The following is a 17516-nucleotide window of genomic DNA, read 5'->3' as shown; positions in this document are numbered from 1 at the left end:
AAAGGAGCTTTGAATGAATAGTTTTCACCAAGGTTATGACCAGGACTTGCCTCGGAATGGCTAGATTTGTGTGCAGATCATTAGAAGTGTCGTATTGTCTCATGTTAATGCTCACTCAAAGAATAACATTGACCTGCTGGAGTTAAATAAACCTCCTTCTTGTCTGTCTGGAAGTCTTTTGTTTTTCTCTAAGTCCTCAGAAATTAAAAATGTTGCCCTCATTTATCCAGAGCATTCAGTGGCACAGCTCTTAAAGAGCGTAGTATCGGTCTGTGGCTTGCCCTCGGTGATTCCATAGAAAAAGAAATCAGTGTACTGGAGAAAACCTGTCCCCACACAATAGATGAAAGTGTCTAGCAAGTTTTCTCATGTCAGCATCTTGAGAGTTTCTGTATTTTGAACTTTTGTGTCATTTTACAATCTCTGCTGTAGTGGTTTATTAGGTTGGTAATGGCTTCTTTTCATTTCATAATGGCATAACAAATTTGTGAGACGTAAAGGAGACCCTCAAAGATGGGTTCACTGTTAAAAAGGAAAACAATATCGAAATGATAGTGCCATGTTGCCATGTTTAAATTACAACATTTTCCGCCATGTGAAACAAACACTTTTTTAAGAGCGCCAGGACTTTGAAGTGCAAATATTTTATTTATATATTAATTTGCCTTGCTTTGCTCATCTCCGCTTTTTTATTTATTTATCAGTAAACAGCCTCAAGTTGTTTGGAGCAGGTTTGTTTTGTCCTGTCATCTTGCAGTGAATATCGGAGTTGCACTGGCTGGTTAGCGATCTCTGGCTCAAAGGAATGTTTTATTGATACGTTCATACGTCATGATCAAAACACAGGCATTCTTTCTTTATAAATCCATTTGAAGTGTAATAGTTGTCTCCATTTCTTATTTTAAATATAAAATTCTTACTGATCACATTGCCCCTCCAAATGCAGCTTGGTATATTTTGTTCTGCTTTTATTGGATCTATTAATGCCCGTATCCAAAATAGAGAAAAAATCATGAGCATTTTTCTTTTTGATAGAATTAAATGTGGTGTTTCACACTCGGGATGATAGCTCACTTCACTCTCTCTCTTCCGTTCTCTTTTTCTCTCTCTCCTTGTCTGTGTGTGTGTGTGTTTGTATTTTTCTCTGTGTGTGTGTATTCCTGCTCGCATTCAAACATCACGTCTGGTGGAGACTCCTTTGGGGGTTAAGGTGTGTGTGTGTGTGTGTGTGTGTGTATGTGTGTGTATGGGTCTGGACACGAGTGCCCGTGTGGTACTGATGTTGCAGGCTTAATCAGCGAGCCTCTGTCAGGCTCAAGCAGCCGCAAGTCTGCATTGCGCCACCCTCTGGGGTCATGCCTGGGCTAAAGACATTTAAGGAGAGTAGAGATGACCTTCCCTCCTCCTGGAGAGACACCTGCACTTGTGTTGTGTGTGGAGAGAGAAGGAGGTTGGGTGAGGCTGTCTGGAGCCTGGCAGCTCCCGGGCATTTTTTTTTGTATGAAGTTTGACCTGGAGCCCGCCGCCACTTCACCCTCTCATCATTGGAATTCAGTGGTTGGCACCGGAGCGGTGCACCATTGGGAGCGGACGTCAAGTGCTGTTTCTCCCTGTATGCAAATCCAAGTGCACAGGGGTTGCTGGTTTCTGCTCCCCTTGCTTGCCTCTTCAACAAAGGCGCAGAGCACTGTTTTGAGTTGCATTGCATCATCCTTGCCGTCACATATGCTCTCACGGTTATTCTCTGCCGCCCACCTCCTGTTATTCCGCAGGTTGTAGACAAAGCCAGCAGATGCTATCATTTTGTTAGACACTAATTTGCTTCGGTGTTATTAGGCATCTGTCAGGGAAGGATGTCATGGTGTGATTTGTGTCCAGGTTGCATCAGACTGTCACAATGATTGTGGCTTAATTCCATGATAGGTGGTGAATCATAAGTTATATTCATGCTTATTTGTTTTGTCTTATTTTAGACATGTAGGAACATAATGAGCCCTCTGGTGTTTCTTTCTCCTGAGGTAATTCTTCAAGAGGATGTATTTTGGAGTCCAGTCCTGTCAAATTGACCTTGCACGTTTCAATAATGGAATTGTATTCCTCTTCGTGATCTATATATGGAAAGATATTACAAACAGGTCCTAAAAACATCAAGAGCCTGTTTTTTCTCTCATATACTCTCTGCTTTTTTGTTTTTGACTGCATATCCATTTGTTGAGATATGCCCAGTTTGTGATGTCTGACTTCCTTGACTACAGAGCGCCTTTCTCCACAAGGCTTTTCGGAGTAATTTGTTCATTCCACGCTTCTATTGCAGTGTATTAGCTGCTGCTGTGTATTTGCATCTCAGGGAATGGGGCTAAATCTGCTAATGCTCTAATCATGTCTGCTTCAGACTCTAGTTGTTGCAGGGGTGGGTTTTTTTGCAGGCAAGTTGAGCATGTAATCAACCTGGAGACCCTGTTTTTATTTATCTCCTTGTGATGACTTGGCCTTCAGCCAGGTACTTATGTTTTCTCCAAATTGAGAAAAGTACCCTTTTTTATTTGTAGTGTTTTATAGCTCCTGCCCTGTGCTGATGTTGTTGTGTTGTTTCTGGCTGTGTTATGATGAGGGTGGCATTGTGATCCGGTTTAAGAGTTGTACCATGACTGGTACTTTTCATATTTTTTTGGTGGCTGACATCTGAGTGAGAGAACTCGAGGCCATGCGGACTCCATAGTGACGAAGCTGGAACTGGCTAATGCAGAGGAAGATACCTCTATTGACCAGAATAAGCTGTATGTATATATGAATGGGATGTATGTAGCAGAAGTATGGATTCATATTTAAAAAGCTTATTTTGTGAACATACAAGGAAGGCAAATTAAGGTAAAACACATTCTCCGGTCCTAGCGCTGGAGCTTTCATTGGTGACAGTACCATTGTGAAGCATACCTATCCAGAGATGCAACTCTTTTGAAGCAGAGAAGAAAGAGGGAGCATGAAGTTCACGGCCTGGAGGGCAGTAACCCACTGAGCATGGATGCCAAGTCGCTGGATGGACTAGCGGGCTGTCAATGCGGGCAGCAGGGAGTGTCCTGTGAGCCTCCCGTTGGATGTCCCCATCCAGGGAGCCTATATCTCCTGATCTGGGCGTGTGCCTGTTTGAGACCTGAGGAGCTGCTTCACACTTGAGATGCAAAGTCTCGTCTCCTGCGTTCTCCTCTCTACTCTCTCTCTCTCACTCTCTGTCCTTCCTTTTCGTGCCTTCTCTATCTCTCGGCTCTGTTTGTATCCCTCCCCTGCGCGGTGCGTGCGTGTGTGCGTGCGTGTGTATGTGTGTGTGTGTGTGTGTGTGAGATATTTTTTGTGACTGTGTGTTTGTAGTTAGTAGATGTTGCAGAAAACAGGACCCCCTTCAGCATGGCTGTCATTCACACACTAATGAGCAGGAAATTAAAGGAATAAAGAGTTTCTACCACTTGGCTTTGATACTGCTTGATGTGCACTAATTGCTAAGATTGTATCTGCATTATTTTTCGAAGGATCAGTGGAGCACTGTGGAAATTTTCATTAATCACATACAAAGAACAGTTAAGTTCTTTTTTGGTGTATTTTACAGGAGCAGGATGTGAATTAGTTTGAGTTGTTTTTTGCTGATGATTACATAACGCGAGTGTTGCTGTTATTGGGGAAACATTTCCACAGAATTGGTTTGTCATTGACCTGTAGTTTCTCCAGTAGTGTGCCCAACGTTGCATCACTGTCTCATCTCTACCTGGACTGCCTGGAGGGCACGTGTCTGTCGAACCAAACGTCACAGTGGCAATAATTAGCGGTTTCACAATCCCTCTGTCTTGTTGTACAGTTCTCTTTAAAGGTCACACGTACTTACATAGAGGAAAGGAAAAGAACATAATGAAAGGGGAAAAGTAACTGGGGGAAGGTAAAAAAAAAAAAATGTAATGTCAGTCGCAGGTTATCTGATTAAGCAGATTAAACTTTCCAGAGCCTACTTTAACCGGATCATTCCAGCACAGACGACCCCACGCTGAGATAAATTACATCGGCCATGTGTGCCCCCCCCATCTTCAGCCTCCATCCATCCCTGATTATTCTCCTCCAGCTCACTGGAGAAGGGGCCCGGGCAGACCGGGAAGGCAGGGCCGGGGCCATGGTGCCTCCACTGAGGAGACAAAGAGCTTTAATAATGCATCTATCAGCCTCGCCGTGCGACACAGGGACTCGGCCGAGGCTGCCGGCTTGTTATGGTCTCATTACGTGTGCGAATGACACGTGGAGGAGGCACAGCCTGGTTTGGCGCGCTCCCTTTTGCCAGGGTCTCGGGTACCAGTCGTGTAAGTAGGGCAAACCAGAAGTGGAAGGAAAAAAGATAGATACAGAGAGGGGGGGGAAGAAAGAGAGAGAGAGAGAGAGAGAGAGAGAGAGAGAGAGAGAGAGAGAGAGAGAGAGAGAGAGAGAGAGAGAGAGAGAGAGAGAGTGGGTGTGTGATGGTGGTGGAGGGATTGGGAGTACCGGAAAAAAATGCACCTGGTTGCTGTCCCTAAGTCAAATTGGCAGTCACAGTAGTAATTGCTCCCTGTACTATTTAGTTTGGCCGGGAACGCTATCGACGAGTTCGTTTATGAGCAGGAGATGAGGCTCTTGGAGGTGGTCAGGAGCCTCCATGGGTCATTTACTTTCTTCTGCTTCTCTAGCTTAACACGCTCTCAATGTTTCTTTCCCCGTTTTTTTCACTCTCTCTGTATAAAACCACTGACCATGCTCCCGCTCCAGAAGCAAGTGGATATCACTGTCTACTTGATTAGTGTGGTCTGCCGTAATGTTGATATCATCCCACAGGACTGAGCCGACTAGGGTCGTTAGCCGCATATTATGGTCTGTCTTTGGTTTCCGAAGGTAAAGGTCAGTGGATAGTGAAACCAGAACCTTTGCTTTTCTGGAGTGAGCTTTGGCCTCTGGGAATTGCTAGGAAGAAAAATACCAAGTGCAATCCCCCCCTTCCCCCCAATTTATTATTAAGGATATAGGGGAGAAATTTAATGACAAACTTGCCCTTTGCTAAAGTTAGCTTGGGATTGCTATATCAAACTTGTCAGGTGTAGAAAATGGATGTAGCAACGAACATAGCTTTTTTTAGTTTAGCAAATGTCAGATTTTCATAGTTTGTTGTTATACTAATCCATCTGAGAGCCTTAATAGAAGGACACATCCATACATGATTTAGGAGTGTGGCTGAGGAGAATTTGTTAACCAAAGGTTTTGCAAATTATATTTGATGTCATGAATACCTAAATGCCATGTGGAATCCGGTAGTACATATTTAGGACTCCGAGATGTGTATCTATGACCATGTTTGTAGTGCATAGCAGACCCCAGTGATCACCTTGCGTGGGGGGTTGTCTAAAAGAAGCTATGGTCATCTCTAATCTTTAGGAAAAGCAAATAAGGAGGGCACTATAGCTCAGCTATCATCACCGTGGCTGTCATCGCTGAGGTGAAGGCTAGAAGAGGCTCCCCAGCAGCTGCCAAAAAATGGCAGCAAGGTGGAGAGTAGGTTGAGTGCAGCCACAGAGAGATCAAGAGGAATTAAAGTGAGCGCGATGAGAGACGGCCGCGTGATGAGAACGAGTGTGAATCGGACGGGGCGGCTGGGTCTCCGGGAGGAGTGCGGTCGGAAGGATTTCAGATTGGCCAGTGGAGAGAGAGGGGGGTTTGAGTGAATAGAGAGAGCGCTACCCACAGAGCACCTTTGTGGGGCCTTCGCCTCCAGCTCAAAGAGAGCTTTGAACTTGCCAAGAGATTGTTGAGCAATTTTCGAGTCAGGATCCCTCCTGAGGCTTTTCAGTTGAATGTGCTGAAAGCTACCCAGTGTTTGGAGAAACAAGGCATGTGCGAAACGTGCAATCGCAGAAAAACACAACCTGAATTCAGCTTGGGATGTTGTTCTCCATGGAAAAACACTGCTTAATATCTCCATCACAAAGTAAAGAGATTATCTTTGTCTCTTTCGGCGCCTGTGCACTGGCGAGCTTGAATGGCAGCATCACATCTGTTGCCTATTCAATTGCTTTGTGTCTGGTTGAGCACCGAGTCAAAGAGGCATTGTTCACTCCGCCTGTCTCCTCCATCCATCTATATTTCATTGCTGTCAGTCACTCACTCACTCACTCCTGTGATTCTCGAGACACCCACCTTGTTTACCTTGCCGCAGGATCCGGGTGCTCGCCATAAATTCTCCAAAGTTATGCGGACAGAGATTTTTCCTTTATCCGCATGCCTGTCTCTCCTGCGTGACAGACACCGCTCCTGAAGCTTGTGCCTGCTCTTCGACAGCTCGCTAGTGGGACACAGGGCTTATTTTTACCCTCCGACGGCTACATGAAGCAGGCCGACTTTTCCTCCCTCGCATGGCTCAGGCGCTGCCACGCGGGAGACAACCAGCCACCCTCCTTAGATGAAAGCACTCGGATATTACTCCCAAACCACTTATTAGTGCCAGAGACCCAAGCTGAAATTCATGAAAATGAGTCAATTGCAGTTTAGAACATCCATCCCTCTCTTGTATGTGTGTGTGTGTGTGTGTGTGTGTGTGTGTGTGTGTGTGTTTGTGTGTGTGTGTGTGTGTGTGTGTGTGTGTGTGTGTGTGTGTGTGTGTGTGTGTGTGTGTGTGTGTGTGTGTGTGTGTGTGTGTGTGTGTGTGTGTGTGCTTGTGTGTGTGCTTTTGCACGTTTGTGTGTGTATTTTTCCTGATCTATTCTCCCTCCTCTGTCTCCATGGGTATGGTGTTCTGTCTGGCTCGGAGACTTTGACAACCACATCATAGATTCGACGTGCTGTTTCCTCAAGTACTTTTTTGCAGGTTGTTTTTTTTCTGAGTAGGCTATGCTAAAGAAGTGAAATATGTGGAGCACACGTGTTATTATTGTTTTTTTCTGGGTAGGATATGCTAAAGAAGTGAAATATGTGGAGCACACGTGTTATTATTGTTTTTTTCTGGGTAGGATATGCTAAAGAAGTGAAATATGTGCTGGGTAGACTATGCTAAAGAAGTGAAATATGTGCTGGGTAGACTATGCAAAAGAAATGAAATATGTGCTGAGTAGGCTATGCTAAAGAAGTGAAATATGTGCTGGTTAGGCTATGCTAGTGAAATAGAAGTTACATTTGTGGAGCAGACATGTAATTATTGCAAAAGTTTCATCGTAATGATGTAGAATGCCATGACAACAGTACATTGCAAAGGTAATCAGACAACAATGGGAAAAAATACATTATAAAATCCTGAAGTATACAAGCAATGGCTTATTTTCAATTTACTTTACTTTACTCATGACCTGGCCCCAAAAAGCACGTACCGCGCAGACTCTGGCTTCATACGTGCAAGACACTATGCTGTCCATCTTCTTTACAGTCATCATTATACAAGAGAATCCATAATCATATTACCTCACACTAACACCACAGGGTGTTTGAGGAAGTAGCAGTTATTGTAACGGATTTTGTCAGTCTTCACTGTCTTCCACATTGTCTCCAACTTTCTACTGTGAGATGAGACACTGGTCAGTAAACTTGAATGGATTGGCAGCCGAGGAAAATTGATTATAGTGGGCAATCAAAGTCGGAGTGTGTTGAGAAATGAGAAAGTTTTCGAGTAAAGTAAACATAGGTTTGCAAACAGAGTGAGAAAGCAAAGTTTTTTTGACATCCTCCATCTCCTCCTGGCCGTTAGCCTTACAAATATAAGTTTGTTTATTCTTCATACTTTATTCCCTGAACCGTCCTTCACTGTTTCCTGTGCTTTTGACTACATACTCTTTCCCATGTTGATTCCTAAACTTCTATTTTCATGATGCAATCCAAGACATGCATCTCCAATGACCACCATTTGTGGCAAATTAAAAAAAGAGAAAGTTTGTACCAGTCTGCCTCCTTCCGGCGTTTTCCACAGCTGAAATCCGTTTAGCAATAACGCTGTCAGTCTGTGTGCGACGTGTGTCACGCTGTTTTGTAGCCAAAGGTTTGGCAGTGGGCCGTGTGGAACTGCTCCCTATGGGCCAAGCAGCCTGCCACTCTCTTGTCTGTGTACGCTGATTGAAGTGTGCGTTTGTTTGTTTGTTTCTGTGTGTGTGTGTGTGACTGAGTAAGATAGAGAGCGACATCACACAGTTACAGCTCGTCAATCCCAAACTCTGCCTCAGCATGTGCTATCAAACCTTGTTTTTTTTTTTTTTTTTTTTAGTTTGCTGCCCCTATCGTCTTAGGGGTCCACTGATGATTAAATTCTCCAAATCCTTTATCTAGTGAAAAGACGGATAAAGTCCCAGTGATTCCGTAAATCTTTTCTTTCATGGAAAATGATGCAGACCGTAATTGCTCTTTTGTGTGTCTCATTTAGCGGGGGGTAAATCCGTTGTTGTGCTCTGTGCTACCAGTGACTGCAGTGTTAGTGGCTAGTCAAGACTTTTTTTTTTTTCTGCACCTTCTTATCATTGCCAGTGCCAGCTTTGTTTAAATAAAGCCTCGCCCTGGAAACAGGGACAGCTCTAATCCCAGGGACATATCCAATACATGTCTGTGTCTGTCAGCACACTGACCTGCAGTGGGAGCAGGGAGGACTGCTGTGGTCAGCCCAGCTGGCTGCCCAGTCTCTTTGGTCTGCTGCTACCAGCTTAGGAGTGCCATGTTTGTCTTTCTTTTTACCGCTTGAATGTGATTTTCACAGTTTTTTCCTCTGCTGTCTTCCCCCCCCATGTCCTTACTGTACTGAAAAAAGTGTATCGCTGTTTGTCACCACGATTTGTAAATGCAGCAGTTATCAAAGAGCATGCTTTTTATTTCACAGCTGTAACTTTGAACGATAAAGCTTTACAGCAGAGCCACCACAAGACATGTTGCCTCCCCTGTACTCCCAGACATTTCTGTCAAGCTAGCAGTATGGCGTCTGACACACATGTGGTAATTAAAGTGTACCAGTACAGGCAGGCTGTAGCAGTGACTGATCCCCCCCCCCCCACCCTGTGTCTTCTCCCCCTTTGCTAACATGTCTTTATATCTGCAGGGAGGCCTGAGGAACAGCAAGCACGAGTGCACCCTGTCATCCCAGGAGTACGTTCACGAGCTGCGCTCTGCCATCACTGATGAGAAGATGCTCAACTGCCTCGAGTCCCTGCGCGTCTCCTTGACCAGCAACCCTGTCAGGTCAGTGAGACGTTCTACCCAAACCTCCCGCTGTGACATCAGTCCCGCACCGGCAGCCTGCTCTGTTCGTTACACGCGACCCACATCCAAGCGACTTCTGTGCAAGCGGCTGAGATGTGTCGACGACGCGGATGGTAGCCGACATGAATTCGAATTCTCCAAGCTCAAAGCAGTGTTGAGTTCATTCGACCATCTCTTGACTGTCAGTTGTGGCCCCGGCATCTTCTTTCTTTTTTCTCACGAGCTGTTAGCATGCTAATTGGAGCCGGGTGTTTTGCTGTCTTCCAAGCAGCAGCCTGTCTGCCTGGTGCCACAGGCGCGGTTAAATGAGCGTAGCCCGCAGTGGCCGCCTGAGCCGCCGGGCCAGCCGTTATTGCTCACCACTCTTTCCATTACGCCCTAATGGATAGGAAGTCTGTTTTTTTTCACACATCAGAAAGCAAGCAAGTAGTTTTTGCTGAGACCCCTAATAAGCACGGCAGCTTCACCCAGAGATCAACCACTTCGGCTTTGATTTTTCTCATACGTCTCTTGCCCTTGCTCTGGCCTCTCTCTTTTTTTTTTTTTACCCCCCAATGAAAATCTTGATGAGCTTACTTTTAACAACTTTAATTCACTACTTAACATAATTCCACATTTCTCTCAGTTCTGTGCAAAATTCCTCTCAAGTCCTTTATTGGCGGCCCTTGCATTCAATCATAATTAGACTGTGCTGGATTTGGAAGCCCATTTCCCCCAAACTTGACTTTTACCCCCCCCCCCCCCCACCCTTTCTTCATCCCCATGTGTGGATAGGGTCTTCAAATTTAATTTGGTCCCAGCTGCACAGAGGAACAGTTTGTGACAGCACACCCTCTCAATTATTTACCAGCCCACTAACAGGAAGATGTTCCTTAATGTGAATCAATGAAGGGTGCATATAGAGTGGTCATCAGATGAGTGACAGCAGAAACTCTGCTAACTGAGAGGACTGCTGGAAGCCCCTAGAGGACAGGTGATTTGATCCCCCATGTAGGGAGAGAGACATCATTATTGTCACTGCACGGCTGGGGTACTAACAGGCTTCTCTGTGGTCTAATTGGAGCTAGACACCATACCGTGGCAGCCCAGAGCAACATACTTTAGAAATAGACATTGTGCTGTTAAATTCCCATAAACACAAACACAAAGTCTTTTGATGCTTGTATTTATATGGCGAGTGACCATTCCTCAGCATAACATAATTTATTTCACTGAGGCTCTGTCTTTAATTAAGGCAATCTCTGTGCTCCCTGTGATTAGTCAGTAGCCGAGTAGGCCCTCTCCATTCATCTCCGTTTAACCGACAGTCCGCCCATTAACTCTAAAAAAAAAAAAAAAAACACAAGCCTTGCTCACTTTTTTTTCTTCTTCTTCTTCTTCTTTTTCTTTATGTAAGCCCACCACACTGTGTGCCCCCCCCCCCACAACTGCAAAGCCTTGTTAAGTTCACTGCTCCTAGCTGTGTGTGTGAATTGGCATCGGCACATCCACGTGGTGAAAGGTCGGTCTGCGCCAGGGGCCGTGAGTCAGGCCAGGACCACCCTCTGGGTGTGTGCAAATTGCTGAACTTGTGACCAGCTGCTTGTGTGCGTGGCTCCCTCCTACACCCAACGAAGGCCAGGTCTTGCTGGGAGAAAGGTACCCCTGGGGGGTGATGTGTATGACGGGGAGAGGCAGAAGGACCGCTCCGTTGCCTCCACCTCCAACTCCCTTTGTCCCCTCTTACCCTTTTTTTAACGGCATGACGACTGAAGGGGGCATTTCAGCCTTGTCGGCTAGCATGCCAAGGTTACTCCCAATTAATATGAATGGAGCTAATTGTCACGGATCACAACACACAGAAAATGCAAGCTGCAACCCCCCCCCCCCACACACACACACACACACACTTCCTCCGCACCCCCTCTGTGCCTTGATTGCTCTATGTTAATGTAACCTTTGCTGTTTACCTTTGGGTTTATGTCTTTGAAATGAGCGTTGAGAGGACAGCGGCATAATGCACTCGGGTTTGCCGTGCCTTTTTTAAACAACATGTACGCAGCACAGATCACTGCGCCCCTTGCTCTCAAACCTCCCCTTACACAATGGCTGTCCCAGATTAGGGACACTCAGCTGCTTTAGACGGAACATGGCAATAGCATTAGCAGTATCAGATTTACTACAGATCACAAGCCAGACTGTAGTAGTCTTTGTTGCTGTTGATGTTTCATCTTTAGGTTGGTTTTATTAAGACAGATCAAGGCCTGACTGACAAGGGGGAGGGGGTTTACAGTCAGGCACGTACTTAACTGATGTGCCAGAGATGGCGGTAGGGTTCTCACTAACCATTCATTAACTATGCACAGAACCATGGTACTGAAGCAGCCGAGACGTTGAGCTTTGGGTGCATGTCTTGCATGTCAGAGCCGCCTGCCATCTGTGTCAAGTCAAGTGAATTTCAAATGAAAACAAAGCTAACCTTGAAGCTGCGTTTGCGTTCAAGTTTCAACCCTGTGACAGATAGCTGCTCCATTGCAAAATTCCTTGGTTTACGTTTGATCTGCTTAAAATCAGATTTAACCAAAGTGAACCCGTCATCTGAAAACAAGTGTCATGTCCTTCTTAGGTTTACTCAACTGCAAATGTGTTTTTGGTCATCACTAAATTTTTTTTGTGTGTAAAATGAACAGATGTGCACCATGTAACTGTTTGAAGTAAAATAGAGTAAAATATAAATGAATATATAAAAGGTCTGAGGGCCACTGTGGGTTTAGGTTTCAAAACTTTTCCTAAGGTACTATAAGTCATTGACTTGCTCTTTGTCTGGCTGTAGAGAGTGGCCAAAGTTTGCCCCATGCACTGAAAGCACATTTGTTCCTGATATAAATTGCCCCAAGCCCCACAGCTTTTGCAAGGAATGATGACTTACATGTCCTTTCAAATATAATCCACGTGTAGGGCTAACAAATATGTTACTAAGAGAACTTGTTTAAATCATAGCCTTTGCAGTCAGGTTTATTTCATATTAATCATCAGGCTTGGTAAGCTGTGACAAAAAAAATCTGCAGATAATTTGAAAGATGGAAGAAAAAGGATGGCATTGCTAATACCATTCTTTTTCAGCTTGTAGGACAAATGATCTGTGTATGCATTTGGAATTCACTTTCAGGAAACAAATCATTGCAGCCACACTCTGGACAGTTTTAATCTCTAAAGCTGCCCTTGCCCTCTGTTTATCAACTTGAGATTTGCATACATTCCCTGCAGTCAGTCGCTTCTGCCTCAGCCCATTCCTCTGTAGTCCGTGTGCTTCCATGTGTAATCTTTAGTGTTTCACACAGACTGAGAGTTCCCTGTTGTTCTGTTGATGCATGGGAAAACATGTCTTTCTTGGTCATCTCGTTTACATTGCATGATTTTACACTGACCAAACGTAGAGCACACGTGTAACCACGGTTACCATCATGTCCCGTGTTTTTCATTACACACCAAAGCTATTTAGGGATTTATCATTCTTAATCGTGAGCCAAAAAAAAGTTCTTGGGCAGTTAATCTTGTTCAGCTGTGTTTCGCTCGTGTTGTTTTGTGATGTGATGCCGGCTGTTAATTATTGCCGGTGGCTTGTGTTTGTGCAATAGTTAAATTGGCTGGGTCAGACACCTGTTTTTCTTGCCCAGGTGGCTCGGGGGCTTCTGCATGTGCCCCTCAAGTCCCCAGTTGCCCCATACAGGTGTGTGGCACATAGACACCCCCCCCCCCCCCCCACAGAGCTGCCCTGCAGATGGCTATGCCTGCAGCTAGCACTCTGCAGTCATTCATGTATTTGTTTGTTTTTTCTTTTAGCCCCCGAGAAGATATTCTGTTCTGACTAATACTAATTATCTCTGCCTTACTTCTTTTAACTCGTCTCCTCGTCTGGCTGCACATTTCTTCATTTAAAAGTGTCAGACCATTCACTGCTTCCAAAGAGTCCTGTTTCATTAACTTCTAATCCTGTGGATTGAAGTGAAATGCTAAGTTACAGTGATAATCATCGCCTCTTATTTCCTCATTTATGGAGACTTAAAATGTGCTGCATCTAATGGCAGCTGTTCTTCTCTCTCTCTTTCTCTCTCTCTCTCTTAATTCTCCTCTTCCTCCTCTACTCCCTCCCACGGTTTTGTTTCCTCCTCATGTGTGAACAGTGCCACAGGGCCTGCAGCACAACTCAATATTACTATGATAAAAGTAATCCAGAAGTTGCTGCACACCCACCCGTTTGCCGAAAAAAAAATGAAGAAGCTACTTCATATCTCTGTTTCCTATGCAGAGGACTCGTCTCCCTTCAGCAAACCCCTACCCCCCACATACACACCTCGCCACCTCAGAATGGGGAAGCAGATTGCCCTCCCCGAGATACCGAGGTTCTCCCAGCCCTTCAGTGCACTCCCACATTGACACTCAAGGTCTTGACCTGGGCTTATTCCCCATCAGAGCCTTTCCCCTTGGGGGGGTGGCTGACAGAGGTGCAATGTTCCAGTGTTGTACACATCCAGCACTCCTCATGCCATTGCCTTTCAATCAGCTAAGCAGACAGTACTGTCGCCAGCAGAAAGTCTTCCATTATGAGTCTTCAGGTACACAGGTCTGAACTGGCTTAGGTTCTTCTGATATCATATTATTGTAATATCTGAGTCCCAATAAGACGCTGGATTTGAACTCTAGATTTTATGTATATACAGTATATTAAGTACATTTTATTTTATATGTATCTGTCTTTTGTCTTTGACTGCCCTCAAAGAGGTAGCTACCTTGGCTGGTAGGTGGCTGGTAGGGTGTGTAGTTGGTGTAGCAAGGGTTTGCATGTATATCTGTGTTTGTGTGTGTATAGGTATTGTGTGTGTGTGTGTGTGTGTGTGTGGGGGGGTGGGTATTGTTTAAGTGTGTGTGTGTGTGTGGGTGTGTGGGTGTGTATGAGATTGGTATGAGTGTGTAAGTAAGAATTCCCACCATATCTGTTATGTGGTTACAGGATATGAGAGAGGGAGAGAGGTGAGCATTATTGTGAGCTTACCACCCAGTCCTCCCAGGGGGCATCTGTACTCTGCCGATCAGTTTCTCCAGCCTAATACCCCCAGCCCTGTGCCCCAGTGGTAATGGGCATATTAGGACCTTTGATAATTCAGCCCGGCTCAACATATGTGGTTTATAGTGCCAGACCCACCGGGCCTGAAAACCAGCCTCTGCATGATGAAAGGAAACAGAGTGATACGTCTGAAAAACAATTACTCACCCAGCAATGGAACATTCATAGCTCGACCCAAAAGAGGCATCAACACAGATATAGATAAATAAATCATCTCATATTTGATTTTTTATTTTTTTTGTCCCTAGTTGGAAATTGCTGTATCTCCGGAGATTGGCCTTTTGCCTCTCAGCTCCATGCACAACCCCCCGGCTATTAATCAGCTGTGTGGCAGTGCTGAAGGCTCTGCTGGCTCGGACAGTGGCCCGTTTCAGGTTTAGATGAGGGATCACAGCGCAAATCAATAACCATTAATCAATCACTGTAAGGACGTAAATGCCCACAAACATTCCTCAATGCACTTTTGAGGTGGGATGTTGTTCATTTGTGTGTGCGTGTGTGTGTGTGTGTGTCGATGTAAGTATGTGTGGGCTTGTATAGTGGAAGATTTTGGCACATTTTAAATGCAGAGTGTGTAGAAGTATGTAAGTGTAATGAGAAGTCTACCCTGTGTGGAGGGATGTCTCCTGAGACCTGAGTGTTCTCTATCAGGGAGGGACGCAGCAGTGCTGGCCTAGTCCACCTGCCATGCTTTTAGAAGGAGCCTAGCATTTCAACTGTTGTCATTTCTGATGCCTCAGTTGCCAGACACCCCTGTCACCTGTAATTAATTGATTGCCTGTATTCATTTGACCAGTTTGAGCAGTGATTTCTGACAGTTAAATTGAACTCATTTGCTGTTTCTGCCATTTGAGTTTAGGGGCGCCTAATATGTCCTGAGAAATCTCTCTCTCACACGCACACTTACACACAGTGACACACATGCACACACACACTTTAGTGATGATTTAGTTTTGAGTTTATGAAAATTCTCTATAATGCATTATTTACGTCTCCTTGCTGTAGTAGCCATTTTGCCATTCGATACACCATGTTTTGGGGCTTGCTCAGTAAGCTGAAGATGCAGAAAGTTTTTCCCCGGAATGAAGGACATGGTGGTAGGACACAGACTCTGTGGGTCAGGCATCCATCGGTTACACCACTACGAGCGATGATGGAGCTTTGACATTTGATACATATATATATATATATATATATATATATATATATATATTTTATATACATAAAATTGACATCCTCAAGGAGAGACGCTGAACAACTAAGAGAAAGTTATCAAAGAAAAAAAGGTCTCAGTTGCTGTGGCGACTGAGTTTGAAGCTAGCTTCTGGGGTCATTTTTCTTGTGCTGTGCGGCAAGACTCGACCCTCCAGACTCCAAATGTTATTACAAACCTTACCGGGCGCCCCGGGCTGCAGCTTAGCTCTTTTGCTCCAATACTTGTCAAGGAGAAATAAAAAGGAGAGGGATGTTAAAAATTATAAATTAATGTACGTGCCAGTTCGCATGGCAGTTTTTCCATAGTATTATTTTTTTTCCCTCTCCTTCAAGGGGAAAAAAACTGCTGTTTTTTTTTTTTTTTTGCATTCTCCCTACCTGATGTTTTCCCTGACATGAATTATGTGAACATATGATTACAAGGTACCACTTTAGCACAGCTAACTTTTAAATGCCATGTCCCCCAGCAGTCTACCTGTTTACTGTGTGTTCATGTAATGCAATGCAATATATAGAATTACGTCAGCCTCTTGCACTGCATATTTTGGAGGGCCATTTATTTTTGTATTATTTTGGCTTGCTGCAGGAAAGTGGGGCAGTTATCACCCAACAGAGTTTTTAAAGCAGTACATGAATCAAATGGAAATGACAGTTGTATATTCGTCTTCTGACAGGTATGTGACCTGCAATCTCGCTCTGCCCGATATCTTTGAGATACAGAGGTTGTGATTCTCTGTCGTGAGGAGGTAGCTATTTAGGTCATGCAATTGAAGAGTGGGTGACCTACTTGTCCCCAACTCGCAGCAGAGTGACAGCCAAGAGCAGTCAGCTCTTTGGCAACCGCAGTATTACTAATGCAGGAGCAGAGCGAGAGCAGAAGTCAGCAAGCACTTTTCCATCCTGTTGCAAATGTCTGCTTGTCATTTGCAGTATATAGTGTGAATGTATCGACATCCCTGCACGAAAACAAAATTAGTGGATTTTCTCACACACACACACACACACACACACACACACACACACACACACACACACACACACACACACACACACACACACACACACACACACACACACAGAGCCTGGTTGATGCAACTTCACGAAAGCCTTTATTGGTGTTAATTGTCACGTTTGAACTGTCTGGACCACTTAAGACTATAATAAGGATTCACTAAATGTAGTGTTCATTTATTTTCATCTGAGGCACTATCAACCCCCCCTGTGAACACAACAAAGCTGTCTCGTGAAATCACAAACCTGTGACTTTCAGATCGGCTAAAAACGAAAAGCCACTATTACAGCTCCCTCACTCATTATTATGCCGACAGACAACGCCATTTCCGACAGATCCACGAATGCCCTTTGAACTACTACACCTCCCTCTTTCAACACCAGGCTGCCCACGCCCCACGCCCCAACCCCCGACACTGACTACCAGACACAACTCTTACGTAACTTTCTCCCCACACGCGCTCCCTAGGTGAACCACGGGCCTCTCGACTATTATTCACTTAATGGGGCTGATCAATCACCACTCTGGCAATTTCCCAGACGTTTTCCCACAACTTCCATTTAATCTTCCTTAGCGCCAGGGGGGCTCGTGCTGTTTGGGAGATAATTAGAAATTTCAGGAGTGTTTTGTGCTCAGCAGGGAGTCATTCGAGTGTGTCTAGGGAGTGAGGCGAAGCTGTCCCTTTCCCCGTCTACCACTGTGTTAGCTGGTATTGCTGATGTTGTTTCTCTGCTCACAGATGTGCTTGCTGCCCTCAGCTATTTCCTCACCCGCTCCCCCCCACACCCCGTCGCTCTGCGACTCCACCCCCGCAACCTCCAGTTCTGCGTGTCTGGCGACAGGTTCCTGCAGCTGATGCGGTTTGATGTGCGGGCGGGCGAGTGGATTGTGGCCGAGGCTGATGTCCCGCTGTGATCCAAATGCCCCGAGGGGCGTCGTCAGTCTGTTTGAATGGCACTCTCT

The 17516-nt window shown here is 45.1% G+C and overlaps 1 protein-coding gene across 1 annotated transcript in view; it reads left to right on the top strand.

Annotated features, from left to right (window-relative positions):
- The window catches only part of diaph2 (diaphanous-related formin 2), a 388150-nt gene that overhangs the window by 92209 nt on the left and 278425 nt on the right, over nt 1–17516 (top strand). The window contains exon 6 of the mRNA XM_080840181.1: nt 9062–9201. Coding sequence (XP_080696307.1) covers nt 9062–9201 — 140 coding nt within the window. The remainder of the gene's footprint in view (nt 1–9061; nt 9202–17516) is intronic.

This window comes from Sprattus sprattus (genome assembly GCF_963457725.1).
Source record: "Sprattus sprattus genome assembly, chromosome: 6".
NCBI classification, from domain to species: domain Eukaryota; kingdom Metazoa; phylum Chordata; class Actinopteri; order Clupeiformes; family Clupeidae; genus Sprattus; species Sprattus sprattus.
This window is presented reverse-complemented; position numbering and strand designations above follow the sequence as displayed.